The 24,355-nt window shown below is 37.5% G+C and overlaps 2 protein-coding genes across 15 annotated transcripts in view; both read left to right on the top strand.

The window, feature by feature from the left end:
* Nucleotides 1-15,225, top strand: part of Slco6d1 (solute carrier organic anion transporter family, member 6d1) — a 156,838-nt gene extending 141,613 nt beyond the window's left edge. The window contains exon 15 of the mRNA XM_017596585.3: nt 14,854-15,225. The gene's annotated coding sequence lies outside the window, so the exon portion shown is untranslated. The remainder of the gene's footprint in view (nt 1-14,853) is intronic.
* A 2,357-nt stretch (nt 15,226-17,582) lies between these two features.
* Nucleotides 17,583-24,355, top strand: part of Slco6c1 (solute carrier organic anion transporter family, member 6c1) — an 80,571-nt gene continuing 73,798 nt past the window's right edge. For 2 of the 14 annotated variants that reach the window (XR_005488857.2, XM_063266803.1), the window contains exons 1-2: nt 17,598-18,258; nt 19,846-20,106. Coding sequence is in view for 13 of the 14 variants with exons in the window: in XM_063266803.1 (XP_063122873.1) it covers nt 17,958-18,258; nt 19,846-20,106 (562 nt within the window). In the remaining variant the exon portion in view is untranslated. 14 annotated transcript variants of the gene reach the window in all.

The raw sequence follows: 24,355 nt of genomic DNA, 5'->3' as shown, positions 1-24,355 counted from the left end.
CATGCACATACACACATGGCACACACACATACGTACACACACATACACACACAATACCCACATAGACAGATAGACACATACATGCATATATATATACATACATACATACATACATACATACATACACACACAGCCACACATAGACAACACATACATACACACACAGCCACATAGCACATTAACTTTGAGAAATGATTTGCTTATAGTTATACCAGCCAATAGAAAGAATTTTACTTCTTGTACTTTTAAAGTTTAATTTTATTTCTTAATTAACGTTGAACTTTTTTTTTTTTATTAACTTGAGTATTTCTTATATACATTTCGAGTGTTATTCCCTTTCCCGGTTTCCGGGCAAACATCCCCCTCTCCCCCTCCCCTTCCTTATGGGTGTTCCCCTCCCAACCCTCCCCCCATTGCCGCCCTCCCCCCATAGACTAGTTCACTGTGGGTTCAGTCTTAGCAGGACCCAGGGCTTCCCCTTCCACTGGTGCTCTTACTAGGATATTCATTGCTACCTATGGGGTCAGAGTCCAGGGTCAGTCCATGTATAGTCTTTAGGTAGTGGCTTAGTCCCTGGAAGCTCTGGTTGCTTGGCATTGTTGTACTTTTGGGGTCTCGAGCCCCTTCAAGCTCTTCCAGTTCTTTCTCTGATTCCTTCAATAGGGGACCTATTCTCAGTTCAGTGGTTTGCTGCTGGCATTCGCCTCTATATTTGCTGTATTCTGGCTGTGTCTCTCAGGAGCGATCTACATCCGGCTCCTGTCGGTCTGCACTTCTTTGCTTCATCCATCTTGTCTGATTGGGTGGCTGTATATGTATGGGCCACATGTGGGGCAGGCTCTGAATGGGTGTTCCTTCAGTCTCTGTTTTAATCTTTGCCTCTCCCTTCCCTGCCAAGGGTATTCTTTTTCCTCATTTAAAGAAGGAGTGAAGCATTCACATTTTGATCATCCGTCTTGAGTTTCGTTTGTTCTAGGGATCTAGGGTAATTCAAGCATTTGGGCTAATAGCCACTTATCAATGAGTGCATACCATGTATGTCTTTCTGTGATTGGGTTAGCTCACTCAGGATGATATTTTCCAGTTCCGACCATTTGCCTACGAATTTCATAAACTCGTTGTTTTTGATAGCTGAGTAATATTCCATTGTGTAGATGTACCACATTTTCTGTATCCATTCCTCTGTTGAAGGGCATCTGGGTTCTTTCCAGCTTCTGGCTATTATAAATAAGGCTGCGATGAACATAGTGGAGCACGTGTCTCTTTTATATGTTGAGGCATCTTTTGGGTATATGCCCAAGAGAGGTATAGCTGGATCATCAGGCAGTTCAATGTCCAATTTTCTGAGGAACCTCCAGACTGATTTCCAGAATGGTTTTACCAGTCTGCAATCCCACCAACAATGGAGGAGTGTTCCTCTTTCTCCACATCCTCGCCAGCATCTGCTGTCACCTGAGTTTTTGATCTTAGCCAATCGCACTGGTGTGAGGTGAAATCTCAGGGTTGTTTTGATTTGCATTTCCCTTATGACTAAAGATGTTGAACATTTCTTTAGGTGTTTCTCAGCCATTCGGCATTCCTCAGCTGTGAATTCTTTGTTTAGCTCTGAACCCCATTTTTTAATAGGGTTATTTGTTTCCCTGCGGTCTAACTTCTTGAGTTCTTTGTATATTTTGGAAATAAGGCCTCTATCTGTTGTAGGATTGGTAAAGATCTTTTCCCAATCTGTTGGTTGCCGTTTTGTCCTAACCACAGTGTCCTTTGCCTTACAGAAGCTTTGCAGTTTTATGAGATCCCATTTGTCGATTCTTGATCTTAGAGCATAAGCCATTGGTGTTTTGTTCAGGAAATTTTTTCCAGTGCCCATGTGTTCCAGATGCTTCCCTAGTTTTTCTTCTATTAGTTTGAGTGTGTCTGGTTTGATGTGGAGGTCCTTGATCCACTTGGACTTAAGCTTTGTACAGGGTGATAAGGATGGATCGATCTGCATTCTTCTACATGTTGCCCTCCAGTTGAACCAGCACCATTTGCTGAAAATACTATCTTTTTTCCATTGGATGGTTTTGGCTCCTTTGTCAAAAATCAAGTGACCATAGGTGTGTGGGTTCATTTCTGGGTCTTCAATTCTATTCCATTGGTCTATCTGTCTGTCTCTGTACCAATACCATGCAGTTTTTATCACTATTGCTCTGTAATACTGCTTGAGTTCAGGGATAGTGATTCCCCCTGAAGTCCTTTTATTGTTGAGGATAGCTTTAGCTATCCTGGGTTTTTTGTTATTCCAGATGAATTTGCAAATTGTTCTGTCTAACTCTTTGAAGAATTGGATTGGTATTTTGATGGGGATTGCATTGAATCTGTACATTGCTTTTGGTAAAATGGCCATTTTTACCATATTAATCCTGCCAATCCATGAGCATGGGAGATCTTTCCATCTTCTGAGGTCTTCTTCAATTTCTTTCCTCAGTGTCTTGAAGTTCTTATTGTACAGATCTTTTACTTGCTTGGTTAAAGTCACACCGAGGTACTTTATATTATTTGGGTCTATTATGAAGGGTGTCGTTTCCCTAATTTCTTTCTCGGCTTGTTTCTCTTTTGTATAGAGGAAGGCAACTGATTTATTTGAGTTAATTTTATACCCAGCCACTTTGCTGAAGTTGTTTATCAGCTTTAGTAGTTCTCTGGTGGAACTTTTGGGATCACTTAAATATACTATCATGTCATCTGCAAATAGTGATATTTTGACCTCTTCTTTTCCGATCTGTATCCCTTTGATCTCCTTTTGTTGTCTGATTGCTCTGGCTAGAACTTCAAGAACTATATTGAATAAGTAGGGAGAGAGTGGGCAGCCTTGTCTAGTCCCTGATTTTAGTGGGATTGCTTCAAGTTTCTCTCCATTTAGTTTAATGTTAGCAACTGGTTTGCTGTATATGGCTTTTACTATGTTTAGGTATGGGCCTTGAATTCCTATTCTTTCCAGGACTTTTATCATGAAGGGGTGTTGAATTTTGTCAAATGCTTTCTCAGCATCTAATGAAATGATCATGTGGTTCTGTTCTTTCAGTTTGTTTATATAATGGATCACGTTGATGGTTTTCCGTATATTAAACCATCCCTGCATGCCTGGGATGAAGCCTACTTGATCATGGTGGATGATTGTTTTGATGTGCTCTTGAATTCGGTTTGCCAGAATTTTATTGAGTATTTTTGCGTCGATATTCATAAGGGAAATTGGTCTGAAGTTCTCTTTCTTTGTTGTGTCTTTGTGTGGTTTAGGTATAAGAGTAATTGTGGCTTCATAGAAGGAATTCGGTAGGGCTCCATCTGTTTCAATTTTGTGGAATAGTTTGGATAATATTGGTATGAGGTCTTCTATGAAGGTTTGATAGAATTCTGCACTAAACCCATCTGGACCTGGGCTCTTTTTGGTTGGGAGACCTTTAATGACTGCTTCTATTTCCTTAGGAGTTATGGGGTTGTTTAACTGGTTTATCTGTTCCTGATTTAACTTCGATACCTGGTATCTGTCTAGGAAATTGTCCATTTCCTGAAGATTTTCAAATTTTGTTGAATATAGGTTTTTATAGTAAGATCTGATGATTTTTTGAATTTCCTCCGAATCTGTAGTTATGTCTCCCTTTTCATTTCTGATTTTGTTAATTTGGACACACTCTCTGTGTCCTCTCGTTAGTCTGGCTAAGGGTTTATCTATCTTGTTGATTTTCTCAAAGAACCAACTTTTGGTTCTGTTGATTCTTTCTATGGTCCTTTTTGTTTCTACTTGGTTGATTTCAGCTCTGAGTTTGATTATTTCCTGCCTTCTACTCCTCCTGGGTGTATTTGCTTCTTTTTGTTCTAGAGCTTTTAGGTGTGCTGTCAAGCTGCTGACATATGCTCTTTCCTGTTTCTTTCTGCAGGCACTCAGCGCTATGAGTTTTCCTCTTAGCACAGCTTTCATTGTGTCCCATAAGTTTGAGTATGTTGTATCTTCATTTTCATTAAATTCTAAAAAGTTTTAAATTTCTTTCTTTATTTCTTCCTTGACCAGGTTATCATTGAGTAGAGCATTGTTCAATTTCCACGTATATGTGGGCATTCTTCCCTTATTGTTATTGAAGACCAGTTTTAGGCCGTGGTGGTCCGATAGCACGCATGGGATTATTTCTATCTTTCTGTACCTGTTGAGGCGCGTTTTTTGACCAATTATATGGTCAATTTTGGAGAAAGTACCATGAGGAGCTGAGAAGAAGGTATATCCTTTTGCTTTAGGATAGAATGTTCTATAAATATCCGTTAAGTCCATTTGGCTCATGACTTCTCTTAGTCTGTCTACATCACTGTTTAATTTCTGTTTCCATGATCTGTCCATTGATGAGAGTGGGGTGTTGAAATCTCCCACTATTATTGTGTGAGGTGCAATGTGTGTTTTGAGCTTTAGTAAGGTTTCTTTTACATATGTAGGTGCCCTTGTATTTGGGGCATAGATATTTAGGATTGAGAGTTCATCTTGGTTGATTTTTCCTTTGATGAATATGAAGTGTCCTTCCTTATCTTTTTTGATGACTTTTAGTTGGAAATTGATTTTATTTGATATTAGAATGGCTACTCCAGCTTGCTTCTTCTGACCATTTGCTTGGAAAGTTGTTTTCCAGCCTTTTACTCTGAGGTAGTGTCTGTCTTTGTCTCTGAGGTGTGTTTCCTGTAGGCAGCAGAATGCAGGGTCCTCGTTGCGTATCCAGTTTGTTAATCTATGTCTTTTTATTGGGGAGTTGAGGCCATTGATATTGAGAGATATTAAGGAATAGTGATTATTGCTTCCCGTTATATTCATATTTGATGTGAGGTTATGTTTGTGTGCTTTCATTCTCTTTGTTTTGTTGCCAAGACGATTAGTTTCTTGCTTCTTCTAGGGTATAGCTTGCCTCCTTATGTTGGGCTTTACCATTTATTATCCTTTGTAGTGCTGGATTTGTAGAAAGATATTGTGTAAATTTGGTTTTGTCATGGAATATCTTGGTTTCTCCATCAATGTTAATTGAGAGTTTTGCTGGATACAGTAATCTGGGCTGGCATTTGTGTTCTCTTAGGGTCTGTATAACATCAGTCCAGGATCTTCTGGCCTTCATAGTTTCTGGCGAGAAGTCTGGTGTGATTCTGATAGGTCTCCCTTTATATGTTACTTGACCTTTTTCCCTTACTGCTTTTAATATTCTTTCTTTATTTTGTGCGTTTGGTGTTTTGACAATTATGTGACGGGAGGTGTTTCTTTTCTGGTCCAATCTATTTGGAGTTCTGTAGGCTTCCTGTATGTCTATGGGTATCTCTTTTTTTAGGTTAGGGAAGTTTTCTTCTATGATTTTGTTGAAGATATTTACTGGTCCTTTGAGCTGGGAGTCTTCACTCTCTTCTATACCTATTATCCTTAGGTTTGATCTTCTCATTGAGTCCTGGATTTCCTGTATGTTTTGGACCAGTAGCTTTTTCCGCTTTACATTATCTTTGACAGTTGAGTCAATGATTTCTATGGAATCTTCTGCTCCTGAGATTCTCTCTTCCATCTCTTGTATTCTGTTGGTGAAGCTTGTATCTACAGCTCCTTGTCTCTTCTTTTGGTTTTCTATATCCAGGGTTGTTTCCATGTGTTCTTTCTTGATTGCTTCTATTTCCATTTTTAATTCCTTCAACTGTTTGATTGTGTTTTCCTGGAATTCTTTCAGGGATTTTTGCGATTCCTCTCTGTAGGCTTTTACTTGTTTATTAATGTTTTCCTGTGCTTCCCTAAGTGTGTTCAGGTCTTTCCTGAAGTCCTCCAGCATCATGATCAAATATGATTTTGAAACTAGATCTTGCTTTTCTGGTGTGTTTGGATATTCCATGTTTGTTTTGGTGGGAGAATTGGGCTCCGATGATGGCATGTAGTCTTGGTTTCTGTTGCTTGGGTTCCTGCGCTTGCCTCTCGCCATCAGATTATCTCTAGTGTTACTTTGTTCTGCTATTTCTGACAGTGGCTAGACTGTCCTATAAGCCTGTGTGTCAGGAGTGCTGTAGACCTGTTTTCCTCTCTTTCAGTCAGTTATGGGGACAGAGTGTTCTGCTTTCGGGCGTGTAGTTTTTCCTCTCTACAGGTCTTCAGCTGTTCCTGTGGGCCTGTGTCTTGAGTTCACCAGGCAGCTTTCTTGCAGCAGAAAATTTGGTCTTACCTGTGGTCCTGAGGCTCAGGTTTGCTCGTGGGGTGCTGTCCAGGGGCTCTCTGCAGCGGCAGCAACCAGGAAGACCTGTGCCGCCCCTTCCGGGAGCTTCAGTGCACCAGGGTTCCAGATGGTCTTTGGCTTTTTCCTCTGGCGTCCGAGATGTGTGTGCAGGGAGCAGTCTCTTCTGGTTTCCCAGGCCTGTCTGCCTCTCTGAAGGTTAAGCTCTCCCTCCCACGGGATTTGGGTGCAGAGAACTGTTTATCCGGTCTGTTTCCTTCAGGGTCCGGCGGTGTCTGTGGCAGGGGTCCTGCCGCTCCTGGGCCCTCCCCCACGGGAGCCCAGAGGCCTTATACAGTTTCCTCTTGGGCCAGGGATGTGGGCAGGGGTGAGCAGTGTTGGTGGTCTCTTCCGCTCTGCAGCCTCAGGAGTGCCCACCTGACCAGGCGGTTGGGTCTCTCTCTCACCGGGTCTGGGAGCAGAGCAACGTTGAACTTTTAATCCTTTTACTTGTATACACTTGTGCTATCAGACACAAAACAAAAGTGAACTTCTATAACATGTACTGACCTGAATTTATTTCTGAAACATGTTGGGTGCTAAAATAAAGTTCAAGGAATAAATGAACAGTTGGACACAAATTCTAGGGTCAAAGAACTATAAATCATCTGCTTCCACATATATTTTTATAGTGGTCCACTTAACTTTCTGTAGCAAATATACTAGAAAGAGGACAGATTTATTTTGGCTCCTCATTTAAAAGGTTGTAATGCACAGTTATCTGGATCCATTATTTGTAGACCTGGGGAAAGACAGAATATCCCTCAGATAAAATAATGTCAGCACCAGATGTCTTAACTCATAGTAAGCAAGATGAGAGATAGAAGAAATGTTGAAGAAAAGATATACCCTAGAAGGTCATGTCTCCAGTGACCCATGCCACATAACAAAGAGTTTCTACCAGTTCCTAATAATGCTATCAACTGGCCCTCAAACCTTAGATATATAGCACACAGTTAATAACCAAACCATAACGCATACTACTACTAAGAGAAAAGAAAAGAAGAGAAAAGAAAGAAAAGAAAAGTGAAAAGGAAAGAAAAGAAAAGAAAAGAAAAGGAAAGAAGAGAAGAACCCCTTATGAATCCAGAATCAGGGAGATCCATACTTTCATGGAACGCTGTTGAAATTTACCAGGGGAGGGTTGGGGATTTAGCTCAGTGGTAGAGGGCTTGCCTAGCAAACACAAGGCCCTGGGTTCGGTCCCCAGCTCCGAAAAAAAAAAAAAGAAAAAAAAAGAAAAAAAATTACCAGGGGAACTGGGAAAACACTAGTGTTTTCTGAAGTCAGCACCTAGGATTTACCCCACATTACAAAGTACTTTTCCCTTATTTTTGTCATTTAGAAAAATGTTTACTTCATTTCCTTTAACTGTCTCTTTGGTATTTTTCTCCCCCAAAATCATAACCTGTAGTTTAGAAAGATTCAAAATGAAGTAAAAATGCTTAAATAACTGTACAGTTAAATTTTTCTAGTTAGATTTTTCCCTCCTGTTTATATACTAGATGGAGCCATGTGTTTTAACCTGGCTTTAGGTAACTTGGAACCATCCCAAATTCTTTTTTAATATAGCTATATTGCTTTATTTTTTAACTGTTGAATTTTTACTTTCTTTCTTTATTTTTATTGGATATTTTTTCATTTACATTTCAAATATTATTCCCTTTCCTGGTTTTCTGTCCATAAGCCCCCTATCCTCTCCCCATCCCTTTCTTCTGTAAGAGTGTTCCCCTCCCCCCTTGCCATTCCTGCCCCCCCCCATCACCGGACATTCTCTTACACTGGGGCTCCAGCCTTGGCAAGACCCAGGAATTCTCCTTCCTTTGGTGCACAACAAGGCCATCCTCTGCTACACATGCAGTTGGAGCCCAGGGTCAGTCCATGTATAGTCTTTGGGTAGTGGTTTAGTTCCTGGGAGCTCTGGTTCTTTGACATTGTTGTTCTTATGGGGTTACAAGCCTCTTCAGCTCTTTCAATCCTTTCTCTAATTCCTCCAACAGGGGTCCTGTTCTCAGTTCAGTGGTTTGCTGCTAGCATTCACCTCTGTATTTGACATGCTCTGACTGTGTCTCTCAAGAGACATCTATATCCGGTTCCTGTCAGCATGCACTTTCTTAGCTTCATCCATCTTATCCAGTTTTGATGACTGTATATATATATATATATATATATATATATATATATATATATATATATATATATATGGGCCACATGTGGGGCAGGTTCTGAATGCCATTCCTTTGGGCTCTTCTCCAAACTTTGCCTCCCTATCCCCTCCTATGAATATTTTCTTCCCCCTTGACTTGAACAGGGCACACATAAATTTGGAGGAAAGAATAAAATAAATTATAGCTGGTTTGTAAAAGTTGTACAATTGTAAATATCCTCGTTAGTTAAGACTGATCTAAGTCATCTGGGAAAAGGAGCATCAATTGAAATAATTCTCCATCAAGTTGCCTATAACAAAGAGTGTAGAAACTTTTCTTAATTATTGATATAGGATGGCTCAATTTTGGGGAGATGGGGTGTGTACTGGGCAGGTCATTCTAGGTGCTAAAGAAAGGGGAACAGCAAATAAATCGTCCAGGTCCTCTATTTCAGTTCCTGCCTCCGTCTTCTTCCCCTGATTCCCACATGATGAACTGGAATCTGTAAGCCAAATAGAGTTCTTTCTTGTCAATTTTAGGCAAGACATTTTAACACAACATCCGATAACAAGCTAAGTATGTTTCTGAGAAGCAATTAACTATACATCTAAAAAGACTATTTTTGTGCAAGTTCATTACTGAATTCTTAAGAACCTTTGATTATGACATATCAAATGTTTTAATATTAAACCAATCTAATACACAGAAATTTGCCTTTTGTCTTTCTTGTTGTACTTTAAGGAAGTGATTCATAAGATTTTTTCCAATAAATCCTACTCATGTAAGAGGCTCAATTAGATGAATGTATCAGGAATAATGTTTGTTTTCATAATGAATAGCTCAAACAAAAACTGAGAAATGGAGATCTTTACAAACCATCTCTTCCCCCATATTTTTATTTCAGAATGGGACACTTTTCTTACTTCTTTGCTTTTGGGCAAAATCAAGAGCATAAATAGAAACCATTTCTCTTTTGTATACAGATTATTAATATCTACCATTAAATATTAAAGAATAAAAGTATTCTTGTTAGGAGAAAAATCCAAGCTATAGTATATGCATGATCATACACATGCATATATGTATAAAGTACATATTTCTTGTAAGTCAGGTGAAAGTAAATCTGTCCTTGAAGGTTAGGATTCTATATTTATAAATGATTTTCTTTGAATATGCAAGATACAAACTTTTACCTATATTTCATGAGCAGTTAGATGTGGAGTTTTTAAAGGGATGTTATCTAGTATATTTGAATCCAATTTTTTTATTGATGGCAATATAGAAATATACACAGAATAATCTTATATTGAATTTATGCAATGTTTTAAATCAGGAACTTTTATACTCTAATTCAACCAAGAAAGAAGATCATTTTTGATAGAGTCTTGATTTTTGTGGCAAAATAAAATTATAATCTTTAGCACTTTAGAAGGATATAAAGTAGCTGGATTGCAAAGTATGATAAATGCAACACAGCCACAGAATTTTTGGGCTGCCTATCGGTTTCTATCAGCTTCCAATTAGAGTAGTCTTGTTTCCCGGGTCGTGGCAAATGTAAGTCAGAAGTCTTTTATGTAGGTTTATTCTATTCATGTTTCAATTTTGTTTTCAATTTGGAAAGCTCTACTTAAATGAAAATGCCTTAATTTAGTAGCTATGGTATATTCACAGTTACACAATTTTCGTAACAAAATTTAGAATACTCTATTACTTAAAAATGCTTTATTCTATAATTACCACTCTTTCATAATCCTAATGTCATGTCCCCAAGCCTATGCAAATAGTAAGCTACTCTGGACTCGAATATGAATGGAACCACTTTTTTTCTGTTCCCTTATAACTAGTTCCTTTCCATTAAGGACTTAGGTTTTTGGCATGAAACTGCCTCAAGAAGACATGCTCCTGAGCTCATGGAATATCTTGGTTTCTCCATCTATGTTAATTGAGAGTTTTGCTGGATATAGTAGCCTGGGCTGGCACTTATCAAATAAAATTGACTTTGAAGCAACAGTTATTAAAAAAGTTAAGGAAGGACACTTTATATACATCAAAGAAAAAATCTACCAAGATGAACACTCAATTCTGAATATCTTTGCTCCAAATGCAAGGGCACCAACATTCATAAAAGAAACTTTACTAAAGCTCAAAGCATAAGTTGTATCACACACAATAATAGTGGGAGACTTCAACACCCCATTCTCAGCAATGGACAGATCATGGAAACAGAAACTAAACAGAGACACAGAGAAACTAACAGAAGTTATGAACCAAATGGATTTAACAGATATTTATAGAAGTTTGTTATAAAACAAAGAATATACCTTCTTCTCAGCACCTCATGGAACCTTCTCCAAAATTGACTATATAATTGGTAACAAAACAGGCCTCAACAGATAATAGAAGATTGAAATAATCCCATGCATACCATCAAATCACCATGGACTAAGGCTGGTCTTCAATAATAACAAAAATGACAGAAATCCAACACATATAAGGATGCTGAACAATGTTCTAGTCACTGATAACTTAGTCAAGGAAGAGATAAAGAACGAAATTAAAGATACTTTAGAATTTAGTAAAAATGAAGGCACAACATCCCCAAACTTGTGGGACAAAATGAAAACAGTGCTAAGGGGAAAACTCAGGGCTCTGTGTTCCTTGAAAAAGAAACTAAAGAGCACATACACTAAGAGCTTGAAAGCACACATGAAAGCTCTAGAACAAAAGAACCAAATACACCCAAGAGGAGTAGACTGCAGGAAATAATCATACTCAGAGCTGAAATCAACCAAGTAGAAACAAAAAGAATTATACAAAGAATCAGCAAAACAAGGAGATGGTGCTTTGAGAAAATCAAGATGATAGATAAACCCTTAGCCAGACTAACCAAACAGTATAGAGACAGTATCCAAATTAACAAAATCAGAACTGAAAAGGGAGACATAACAACAGAAATGGAGGAAATTCAAAAAATTCTCAGATCCTGCTACAAAAGCCTATACTCAACAAAACTGGAAAATCTGGATGAAATGGACAATTTTCTAGACACATACCAGGTACCAAAGTTAAATCAGGATCACATAAACCATCTAAAGAGTCTCATAACTCCTAAAGAAATAGAAGCAGTCTTTAAAGTCTCCCAACCCCCTCCCCCAAAAAAACTAGGACCAGATGGGTTTAGTACAGAATTCAATCAGACCTTCAAAGAAGACCTAACACCAATACTATTAAAAATATGTACAAAAGGAACACTATTCAAGTTATTCATTGAGGCCACAAATCTGCTTACACCTAATCCACACAAAGACCCTACCAAAAAAAGAGAATCTCAGAGAAATTTTCCTCCTAAATATCAATGCAAAAATATTCAATAAAATTCTAGCAAACCCAATCCAAGAACACATTCAAACAATTGTTCACCATGATCAAATTGGCTTCATCTCAGGGATGCACAGTTGGTTCAACATACAGAAATTTACCAATGCAATCCATTATATAAACAAACTCAAAGGCAAAAAAAAAACCACATGATCATCTCATTAGATGCTGAGAAAAGCATTTGACAAAATTCAACACCCCTTCATGGTAAAAGTCTTGGAAATATCAGGAATTCAATGCTCATACCTAACATAGTAAAAGCAATATATAGAAAAGCAGCAGCCAACATCAAACTAAATGGAAAGAAACTTGAAGCAGTCCCACTAAAATCAGGGATTATACAAGGCTGCTTCCTCTCTCCCTACTTATTCAGTATAGTATTAGAAGTCCTAGCCATAGCAATTAGACAACAAAAGGAGGTCGAAAGAATACACATGTAAAGGAAAAATTCAAAATATCACTATTTGTAGATGATATGATATTATATTAAGTGACCCTAAAAATTCCACCAGAGTACTTTTAACCTGATAAACAACTTCAGCAATGTTGCTAGATACAAAATTAACTCCAACAATTCAGTGGATTTCCTCTTCTCAAAGGATAAAAAAGCTAAGAAAGAAATAAGGGAAATGACACCCTTCAAAATAGTCACAAATAATAAAAAATATCTTAGAATGACTCTAACTGTTCATGTGAAAGATCTGTATGACAAGCACTTCAATTCTCTGAAGACAAAAATAGAAGATCCAGGAAATGGAAAGATCTCCCATGCTAATGGATTGACAGGTTTAACATAGTAAAATTGCTTTTCTTACCAATGCAATCTACAGATTCGATGCAATCCCCATCATAATTCCAACTCAATTCTTCATACAAACCCAAACATCATCAATCCTCTGATAAAATTCTGCACAGAAATGTAAATAAGTCTTAAAATTTGTGCAGATAAACGAAAGGCAAAAGATAAACTGCTAGAGGCAGCGTCGTTCCTGGTTCCAAGTTAGAGAACTATAGTAATAAAATAGCATTGTTGAAAAATAGACACATTTATTGGTAGTTTATTAGTGGAATAGATTTGAGAATCCATATATAAGTCCTCAGACTAACAGCATGATTTGAGAAAGATAATGAAAACATAAATTTGGCAAAAGACTGCAACTTCAACAGTGGTGTTTGGAAAAACTGGATAACCATAGGTAATCCTATGTAAGTTGAGCCTTTGCCTTATCCATTACATATGCTAATCTCAAATGGATTGGTAATCTTAATATTAAACCTCAAACTCTGAAACTTGTTTCATGACTTAGGCTCAAATAAGGATTTTCTTCAAAGGAAATAGAAAAAAGAATTCAGCAAATGGTACATAATGAAATTTAAAAGCTTTTGTACTGCAAAGGAATTGGATAAGTGACTGAAGTGAATAGGAAAACAGATATTTGCGAGCCAGTCATTAGAAAAATAATTGGGGTTGGGGATTTAGTTCAGTGGTAGAGCGCTTGCCTAGCAAGCGCAAGGCTCTGGGTTCGGTCCCCAGCTCCGGAAAAAAAAGAAAGAAAGAAAGAAAGAAAGAAAGAAAGAAAGAAAGAAAGAAAGGAAGGAAGGAAGGAAGGAAGGAAGGAAGGAAGGAAGGAAGGAAGGAGGAAGGAAGGAAGGAAGGAAGGAAGGAAAGAAAGAAAGAAAGAAAGAAAGAAAGAAAGAAAGAAAGAAAGAAAGAAGTAATTGGTGTTTAAAACATGCAAGGAACTTAAAAAACTGGAGGGGGTAATGGGGAAAGGATTTTTAAGGTTGTGACTAGAAAAAGAGGAGCATAATTGCAACATAAAGTGAATAAATATAATAATAATAGTAACTTAACAAAATAAACACTAAGGAAAAATTCAACATGGGCTGTGAAATGTGACAGAATTAGCAAAGGAAGAAACACATGCAGCAAGTAGGAAATATATTTTTTTAATCAATCATTCCATTTGTTTACATCTCAAATGAGATTCCCCCTTCCGGGTTACCCCTCCAGAACGCTTTTCCCCATTCCATCTGCCCTCTTCCCCCTCCCCGTGGCCTGTATGAGGGTTTCTGTCACCAGAGGTGCTTGCTGACAGTAAGAAATATTTTTAGAAGTGTTCCTTGTCCTAAGCCATCATGGAAATGAAAGTTAAAATAAGTTCTTAATGGTATTATTTAAGCTTAACACACTCCACAAAGAAGACAACTAACATTAGTAAGGATATGGAAAACAGAGTACTCTCATAAAATTTGGTGGTACTTCAAATTGGTATAACCACTGTGGAAATCAGTGTTGCAGTGAATCAGGAAAAAAAAAAGGTAAATCTACTATATGTTCCCTGGGCTTATACCCCAAGGACTCTCAGTTTTCTACAACAGAAACACATGGTAATCCATGTCCATAAATGCACCATTTATAAATAGCTAAGGCATGGAAACAGCATGTCTATCAACTGATGGATAGATGATAAAAATAACTTTGGGTTTTATTAAAAGATGCAAATGTAGCAAAGGATGGCCTTCTCAGACATCAGTGGGAAGAGAGGCCCTTGGTCCTGTGAAAGCTCGATGCCCCAATGTAGGAGAATGCCAGAGTGGGAAGGCCCAAATGGGTGGGTGGGTGGGGGGAGAATCCTCATAGAAGCAGGGGGAGGGAGAATGGGATAGGGGGTTTCCGGAGGGGAAAGTGGGAAAGGGGATAACATTTGAAATGTAAATAAATAAAGTAGCCAATATAAAAATTAAAAAGAAGAATTTCATTCAAATACAAATAAAAATGAAATTGTCAGATAAATATATGGATCTAGGAAACTGAATGAAGCAACAAAATACAGAAAGGTAATAATCACATGTTCTTACTGCATGCATACATACATACATACATACATACATACATACATACATACATACATACATACGTGTTTGTTTTTATTAAGACTAGCCTCCAATGCATGGAAATCTGATTGCCTATCACTCTAGAGTTCTGAGTTCCCAGTGCTGGGATTAAAGGCTTGTGCCACCAAGGCCTGACATTAAGAGATTTTAACATCAAATCTTGACTTGTGTGTTTAATTTAGAGTACCTGTAGAATCCAGGAAACTAAGGGATCATTGTTGGAGAGAGATTAAAAAAAGACCTTAAAGGAGCATCTGGTGGTTTGAATATTCGTGGCCCAGAGAGTGACACTATTTGAAGATGTGGCCTTGTTGGATTAGGTTTGGCCTTGATGGAGGTAATATGTCACAGTAAGCATGGGCTTTAAGACCCTCCTCCTAGCTGCCTGGAACCCAATCTTCTTCAGTATGTCTCTGAGCAAGATGTTGAACTCTGACCTCCTTCTGTGTCATGTGCCTGGGTGTGGACAAACTCTGGCCTTGATAATAATGGACCGAAACTCTTACCGTGTAAGTCAGCTGCAAAACAATGTTGTCCTTTTAAGAGTTGTTCTTATAAGGGCAGTAGTACCCTAAGACAGTGACAGCGGTATAATAATAGTGTAACACAGGTGATATGTAGGAGGGGAAGGTGGGGGATGGGGAGGGAGATTTAAGTAGGAAAAGTTTACATAGGGTGTGAGAGAGGAGGAATGGATAGGATAACTAAATTTATAGGTATTATGTATAATAGTAGGTTTCCAAATGGCTTTCTCAAACATTGTAACAACTGTCTCCTCCTTTCCATCCTTTTTCACCTATGTATCTGTGTATCAATGTTTATCTGTCTAGCTATCTGTCTATTTGTGTATCATCTACCTCTCTATTTTCTATCTCCCTTTGTATCTTTATTCATGCAATATTTTAACTGGAGTTACCCTTCACAGGATAGTATGCGTCTCCAAAAAGCTATAGATACCCAAATAGAAAACCGATATCCTCTGTGAGATACTTGGCAAACTAAATCTAAGAACACATAAAAATAGGAGATTGTCCAACAGAACAATTAGATTTTATCTCAGAGGTACAGAGATGTGAAAATGTATATAATTCAACACATTTAACTCACCTCATCAACAGACTAAAAGGCAAAATCCTCATGATAATCTCACTAGATATGGAAATGGCCTTTAACAAAATCCAACATTCCCTCATGATAAAACTTGTTGCTGAGACTAGGGACACAAGGGATGTATCACAACTCACAAAGGAAATTTACAGTATTACTCCAGTTAACATCAGCATTAAAAAGAAGAAACTCAAAGCAATTCCATTTAATATAGAATAATAAGAATGATGCCTATGCTCTCAGAATCTGCTTAACAAAGTACTTGATCCCTTAGTTGGTATAATAACACAACTGAAGGACATCAAGGGGATACAAACAGGAAAGAAAGGAGTCAAATTATCTTTACTTGCAGACCAGATTCTATATATCGAAGAACTCAAAACTCGACAAGGAAACTTCTTCAGCTGATTAGCATCACATCAGGATACAAAATCAGCACACAAAAACCAGTAGTAGGCTTTGTGTGTACAAACAACACTATTTGCATCACATCAGGATACAAAATCAGCACACAAAAATCAGTGTTATTTGTGTGTACAAATAACAGACTGAGGGAAAAAATCAATGAAACAACACCTTTCACAATAGAAAGAAAATGAACAAACAAACAAAACCTTTGGGTAATTCTAAACAAACAAGTCATTAAAACTTCAATTGCTTCCCGTAGATCCCCAAAATATTGTTTTTATAATATCTGGATTGGCTGTTGTTGATAGGCAGTAGAAGTGTTCACTTGAATTTCTGTATTATTACTACAAACTAAATATTCAGTGATTTTGCATTTGCATAGCTATCTTTCTCCTTCTGCCCTTAGGTAATGAGCAATCTAGTATCAGAGGCAAAGGAGAACAATTCTTACCTTGCCACATGTTTTATCCTTAAGAATCCCATTTAATTTATGCTTATTAATATAATGATGCAGTATTGGAGGGTATGAATGCCCAGGTATGCTGGCATACTAAACTAGGCATGCACTTTTGCTCATGTAGTGAGTATGATAAGAAAAAAATGTATAGAATCTCTTAATGTAAGAAAAACTAATATTTTCTGTCAGTGAAATGCATATTAGTTTCCTGCATTCAGACAATTGTAGTTTTTCTGGTGACAACCTGTCTACATCTTAAGAGAGAAGATAGGTTCATCCGGCTGAGGTTCATTCTAAGAAGAAAGCTGATCTGAAATTGCATTTTTTTATATAAAACAACTTTTATACCATATAACATAGTCCTTCTCTCAGATGACATATTTTCCCCGGAATGTTAATGCTTCTCTACAGCCCTGCCTTCATTTATAGTAGAACATACACCCGCGTTCCTCCATTTATAGTAGAATATGCTCCTGCCTTCCTCCATTTATAGTAGAATATACTCCTGCCTTCCTCCATTTATAGTAGAATATACTCTTGCCTTCCTCCATTTATAGTAGAATATATTCCTGCCTTCCTCCATTTATAGTAGAAATACTCCTGCCTTCCTCCATTTATAGTAGAATATACTCCTGCCTTCCTCCATTTATAGTAGAACATACACCTGCCTTCTGCTCTTGGCTTGCGATGAAATTTCAGGAGAACTCGTTCTCAGCGTAAAGCTTTTCATTCAAGGCCATTGCTTGACATCTTTTATTCTGATTCTTGCTTGTTCTTCAAGCTCTACCGTCACAGTGGATAGGGATAAGTTCTTTCATGTTTCCTGGTATTTATTTATTTATTTATTTATTTATTTATTTATTTATTTACTTGCTTGCTTACTTATTTGTATTTCCCAGCTGTAGAGACACCACACTGAAGGAAGCCTGGAGTTAATGATGGTTGGATCCCGGTTCTTTGCTTACACGTTTATTTTTCCCTGTTTCTTTTTCAAATATTTTTATTATTTATTGAAACTTTTTGTTCAACATGGTTTGGCCATAATCACCTCCTCTCTCCTCTTCCCCCTCTCCCTCTTTTCCTTCCTCTTCTTTCCCTCTCTGTGAGACAGAAGATGGAATCCAGCCTTGGAACTTTTACCGCGTCACTAAACCCGTCTGTAGGGACGTTGGCTTTTCCTGCACTCGAAATAACGTTCCCCTCACAGGTTAGAGTGGCAGCTCCTTACAGACAGAGTAAGTCACCTGAGACCAGGGAGTACACAGGTGCCTCAAAATACATGCGCAGTATCTACGGAGCTGCTTCCGATAAGCCATGGGCCAGGTCCAGAATAAAAAGCCAGATGCCAAGAAGGATGACAAGCACAACCAGGAAACTGAAGGATTAAAAAAAATAGACACATATCTGAGAACAATTCCAACTGTCACGAAGAAGTTTAAAGGTCGCCCCCAAAAGAAAAGGTCTCCTACAAGTGCCGAACTGTTATTAGATCCAAAATACAGTGCTTCCAAGGAGGGGCCATTCGGTTTGGGCCCTCTAGTTTTCCCTTGTTTACAGCGTTTCAACAACATTGATTGCTTTATGATTTTTTTCATTGCATCGGTCTTAATTCATGGTAAGTTTGAAAAGCAGGATGGTTCAGGTGAGAAGACTCACTAGGGAAAACGTGAGGCTGACACACTGTGGGAAGAAGACGGTGGATGACCTATGAATCCTTTTCCAAACATGAATGAAAATCACTTAATCCAATGCTCGGACATCTCCATCAGTCTTTGGCTCCCTGCTTGGCAGGGAGGAGTCCATGCTGTGGGTGACAGCTTCAGGCCTCCAGGGAGAACTGAAGAGAAGGTGCTGTCGATTTAGTGCATTCTGTTTTTTGATCAACTGAAGTTCGGGTTACATCTTTTGGAGATTAGGATAAAGTTGAAAACAGCATCGCCATCATGATTTCTGCTCACAAGTTTGAAACACTATCAACAACCCAGGTTTCTGCCTGGAGTTTGTTTCCTTATCTATGAAGTGAGGGGACGGGGAAGGTATGAGACTTCAAGTGGTTCCTATCACAGGAAGAGACACATGAGTGCTTTTATCCACCTGTTGTCAAATCCTTCCTCTTTCTCCTTTCTCTTTCTCTTCTATTATTTTAGTTATATATTCTTACTAAAAAATTTTTTTGTATTGGAAACTACATTTGCTCACTGGCCTTCAGCTGGCATTCACACTTAGCTACTGGGGCAGTCGGCATCAAAAGAGTAGGCAGAATCTTCTGTGGTTGCTGATTTGGGTGGGGATTTTGGCAACAGGAGCAGCACTGAGTGGTTGGAGTTCTTGGAGGTAAAATAGGGAATAGACTTGCTATCAGCAACACTCATGAATGGTTCAGCAGCTCCGTGCTCCTGCGTCTGCTGGGGCAGTCGACCAGCAGGGATCAGCCGGTTCTCAGAGCTTTAGGAGCTTTAGGAGGACTATGGGTTCCTGGATCCCTGCAGTCCAAGGAGTGATTGAGGTAACTGGGCAACAGCGGTGATGGTTGTCTCAGGAATGGCAGGTGATCCTGCCACCTTGCAGACTCACCAGGAGTTTTAACTTTTAAGTATTTTCTGTTTTCCCTCCAAGAAATGAAATCTTTCTGCAGCTCTCCTTGTATTGCATCATTTTCCCCCCTAGTATGACTGTTTTCTTTTTCACATGAAGCGTGGTGATTATACACAGATAATGCTACCATTTATTTCATGTTCTTAAGGACAATTTACATTGAATGTACACATTACTTTTTTTCTTTTAAGATTGAAAGTATACAGAAAGGTTCAACTTCAGGAACAGAACTCTAGCTACAGAAAGGCTGGACTTGGAAATTGAAGCTGGGTTCAAATGTCCTTTTAGTTTCAGTTTAAAGAGAATAGGTAAACACCCATTATATTATTTTATTATTTCATTAAAATCGGTACATGACCCATGTAAAAGAGTAAGGAGGTGATTCAAGTGTAATTGATTTCTAAGACTACTAATAAAGGTAGTAAAATAGCTTTTCATGTTTGGGCAAAATATTTCCTTTAAATTATTGTATTTATTTTGTTTGTAGGTTCTAATTATTTGTAATATAAAATAAATTTGAATCGGTATAAAGTTTTCCTTGATTATAATGGTGATCTGTTTTGTCCATTAATTTGAATCTTATTGACTTTTGTTTTCTGTCTTCTAGGTGCTTTATTTGCTTTGGCTGATATGATTTTAAACTTATATCACAGTCTACTTACTCTGTCAAAGAGGGAGTTGTATTTCATGGATTTCAGTGGTTATATTGTATCTTCCTTGGTAGCAATATTTGTAGCACACTTTGGAGGTAAAGGGAACAGGACAAAATGGATTGCAGCCGCCTGCATTTTAATGGCATTTGGATCAATTTTACTTGGTTTTCCTTTCTCTAAATATGAAATTATGAAGTCAGGGGGACAAAGAGTAGGTGAGATATTTTTTCAAATGTATTATTATGTACTAAATCAATATTGATTTAAATCATTGGTTCAAGGAATTGAGAATAGATACTGAGGTATATCTGTGTGTCCCTTCTTCTGTATTTGTTTCTATATTACCATGCTTACTAACTATCTGAAGCTCTCTGATTTATGTCTCAGAAAGAGCTGACTCAAAAAAGCAAGGTTGTGGGATAATTTATAAAATTCTTTCCTTTATACAATTTTATGGATGTTAAAAATCTCCAGAGGAGCCTGAAAAATCATTTTATTTTCTACCAGATAATTCAATCATTCTGTTTTATTCATAGCACAGACCTATATAAATTCAAATGCAGGAAAAAGTCTGCTCATGATGAAGTGGTAACTAGAAAAGTCACCCTTTTCAAAAGCTGTACACTTCTCTTTGATTAACTTTTGAATCTACAAAGATAGCAGCTTTGTGACGTTGTTCAATGTTGATTCCACAACTTTTCAGTTTTCCAACTGAGTAAGAACTATTTGAAATGTCCCTGGAGTGTATTTCTAGTACTATTGTCCCAGAGCCTTCCTTATCATGGGCAGGCCTTTGTATAAATGTTAAGGTGGGTTTTAACAAGACAGGATGAATAAGTAAGATGTATCCACGTGCATATAGCTACGCAAATGATTATTTGTGACATACAATATTGCGTTGCAAAGTAGCTAATGTGAAGCATAAATATTTTAATATCAAAATAGTAATATATTATGTAATATACAGAAATGTAAGAAGTGTTTATTACATGTTTTAATATGTCATGTTTATAGAACTGATATTTGCTTCAAGGAGCAATTGACTAACGAAAAGAATGAAAAGAATTTCCTTACTTTATTCTCTTAACAGTATTCTGATCAAAAATGGTAAAATCCTCAGGAACTTGTCTCATAAATATTAAGCATTCTAGTCAGTAATTAAAAACATGCACTACCCTTGAGGAGGACCTGAGTTTGGTTTCAAGCATGTATAGTAGGTAGCCAGAAACCACACATAAGTACACCTCTAGGGGATCTGATACCCTCTTTAGTGCTCTAATGGCATTGGCTTACACACACACACACACACACACACACACACACACAGAAGCACAAATTAAAAAAAACTAAAACTGAACCTTTAAAAGGTCATTATCAGTGCCGAGCAGTCACAGAAGTAAATATGTTTTCTTCCTACTGAATGTTGTTCACATCTTCTATGCTTTATTCACTTAGCTCTCCACGGAAGTATGTGCAGAACTCTTTTTGACTACACTCACCTCAGCTTACAGAAAAACTGACTTCCTTGCCTTGATCCCTCTCTCCAATCCTGTGGATTTCCTCCCAGTCACTCTCAAATTAATTGCTGCTTTTTACTTATACCGGTTAAATTGTAATGGGGGAAGGAGGGTGGTTATATGCCATAAAAGTTTAAGTGTTTTGTTCTATCTATTTGAGAGTTTTGCGTGTATGCATTCATAGACATTGTATGCATGCCGACATCTGCCAAGGCCAGAAAGTTTGTCAGATTCCCTTGAACTGGAGGTACAGATGGATTTGAGCTGCCATTTATCTTATGGGAACAGAATCCAGATTCTCTGGAAGAACACCCAGATCTCTGGATTCCCGAGGACCTCTCCAGATCCAAGTCCTCCTCACTCTTTTTATCACCTGTTGAAATTGTGCTTTCAAACAGGAGTGTGTGAAAGAGCACTTCATGTGTTGGCTTTTTTTTTTTATTTTCTGCACATTGACTTGGCCAACTTCAGCCTGACTTTTACCTAAAATGTCCTAACAATTATTTCTGCCAAGACAGTAACCTAATTCATGGTATTTAATATAATTAAACTTTACTTCTTGTGAAATTGGAGCTTACTTGGTATTTGCAATATTGAACACACCCTACTTCATAGTTTTGCTTTTAGAGTTTATGATGCTGATATCGTACATTATTTATAATCTTCAATATACTCAAGGAAGAATTATTTTTCATTGTTAAGTCTCAAAAATTGTAGTCAGTAGAAAGCTAAGAAATATTATTGTAGGAGTAGGTAGACTAGTAAGTTAAACTTTCCAGAATAAGGCAGTGGTAAATGGGCTCAGGTGGTGGTTTATGTTTTATAACTGTCATTATCCTGAAGGGCCTTCTTGAGTCTATTTACCATGGAGTTAAACTGGATTTTTAATGCCACTGGATTTCATCAGCTCTAAAAGTATAGATAGAGATCATGGAAACATGATAATTTGACTGCAGTTGTAATTTACTGAGTGTTTGAATGTTGCAAAAGAGAGAAAATATACAAAGAAGTGTTAATGATAATTACAGAAGAAACACATACAGGGCCACTGAGATAGTTAACAAAAACATCCCAACAGGATTTTTAAAGGATTATTCGGATCACACACTAAAAGATATTAACTGGAAAGATTAGAAGAATAAGAAATAAGAGTGACTATTATATGTTCAGCCATAAATGGGTTCTGAAAGGTCCACAAAACATAACAGAAGAAGAGGCAGAAGAGTGAGAGAGTTTAATGGTTGGAGACTGTGAGTAGTAGTGTGAAACATTGACCTTAGGCATGAAGTGGTCATTGCAGTCTTCAACTCTTAGAAGCTTTGAGTATCTGCATACCAGTTACCCAAGGTACCAACTTGTGAATAACCTATCATGGAGGGAAAATTAACTCACAACAAGTCACCATGCATTCCTGTAGATGTATGTATAGCTAGATGTTCCAGAGAGAGAGAGAGAGAGAGAGAGAGAGAGAGAGAGAGAGAGAGAGAGAGAGAAACATTACTGTCCTTGGCAAGGCGAGCATGGCCCACATTTTTACAAATGACACCACTCCTTTTATCCAGTAAACAATTCTAATACAATTCATTGAGTCATTAAAAAGTAAGACAAATGAATGCACAAAAGGGATCTCGTTACAAAGTGGAAGCCAATCAGTAGGAGTCTGAAGTAAACAGAAAGAGTAAAGATATGGAGTCAATTAGAATACATTATATACATGTATGAAAATGTCATAAAAAGCCATTGGGGGAAAAAAGAAAAAATTACCATTGAGCATGGTATGCATTATTTAAAAAACAGAAAATGGAATAATATGCTGGGTTAAATCACAATTGTAGGGCATCTTCCCACTTTCCACTGAGTTATGTATTGCTCCACAGAAACTACACCAAATGCCATCTCATTGGTATAATACGTTATACTTTCACTTTGTTAGTTTCTACAATAACATTTTATGAGCATGTGTTAAATTTTATCTATGCTGGCCATAATAGTTATGGTTTAGCATGACCTGCTTAGTTCTGCCGATATATGGGCAAGTATAAATACACACACCCCATAACCATGTGACTAAGAAAACTAAGCAATAGCGTGTGATCTAAAGGATTTTAAGATTGAACAGGAGCATCACCACACAGTAACTAAAACAATCTTTATAATTTGCTATCTTGTCTTTATTATGCCACGTACACATAATTGTCTTGTTGCTATAGAAAGTGTCGAACATGAACAACAGAAAAGTAGGAAAGAGGTGTTTTTAACTCATGTTTTCAAAGTGGTACCTTCAGGGTTACGAGTCTTCATTGACCTTTAGCCCATAACCAGACGTAAAGCTGTTTATCTCCTGGAAGGAACAAAACAAAATGAAGAAAAAAAAGGATCAAGAACAATATATACCTTTCAGAGACCAGGAGGTGCCTCTCTCTCACACACATACATTTCTAGGAATTCTCCAAATAATATCAACAGGGAATTAAGTACTGAACACGTGAGACTTTAAAGAGTTATTTTACATACACCTTAATAGTATATTCTAGAAGCCCAAATGTCTAAAATAGAAAATTATTTAGTCAAAGTAGTAGGGTATATGTAATTTAAAGATTGCTAAAGAAAGTACCAGGATATAAAACTCAGATGGTGGACTAAGGCATTGTAAATATTTTTATCCTGAAGACAAATGTCAGAAGAACCAGATGCAAAGTATTGGAAAATGAATGCAATGTGTATTAATGCATGTGTGTATATAAGAATATCTGTATACGGGGTTGGGGATTTAGCTCAGCGGTAGGCCCTGGGTTCGGTCCCCAGCTCCGAAAAAAAGAAAAGAAAAAAAAAGAATATCTGTATACTTGTAACCCCACGCATATAAGTAACTACACCATTTCATAATATGTATATCTCTTCCAATATTCCCACCTTTTTTTAAAAAATGTATTATTTCTGCTTAGAA

Source organism: Rattus norvegicus, chromosome 9 (assembly GCF_036323735.1).
Source record: "Rattus norvegicus strain BN/NHsdMcwi chromosome 9, GRCr8, whole genome shotgun sequence".
Classification (NCBI taxonomy): Eukaryota; Metazoa; Chordata; class Mammalia; order Rodentia; family Muridae; genus Rattus; species Rattus norvegicus.
The sequence above is the reverse complement of the archived record's forward strand: the minus strand, read 5'-3'. Positions and strand labels throughout refer to the sequence as shown.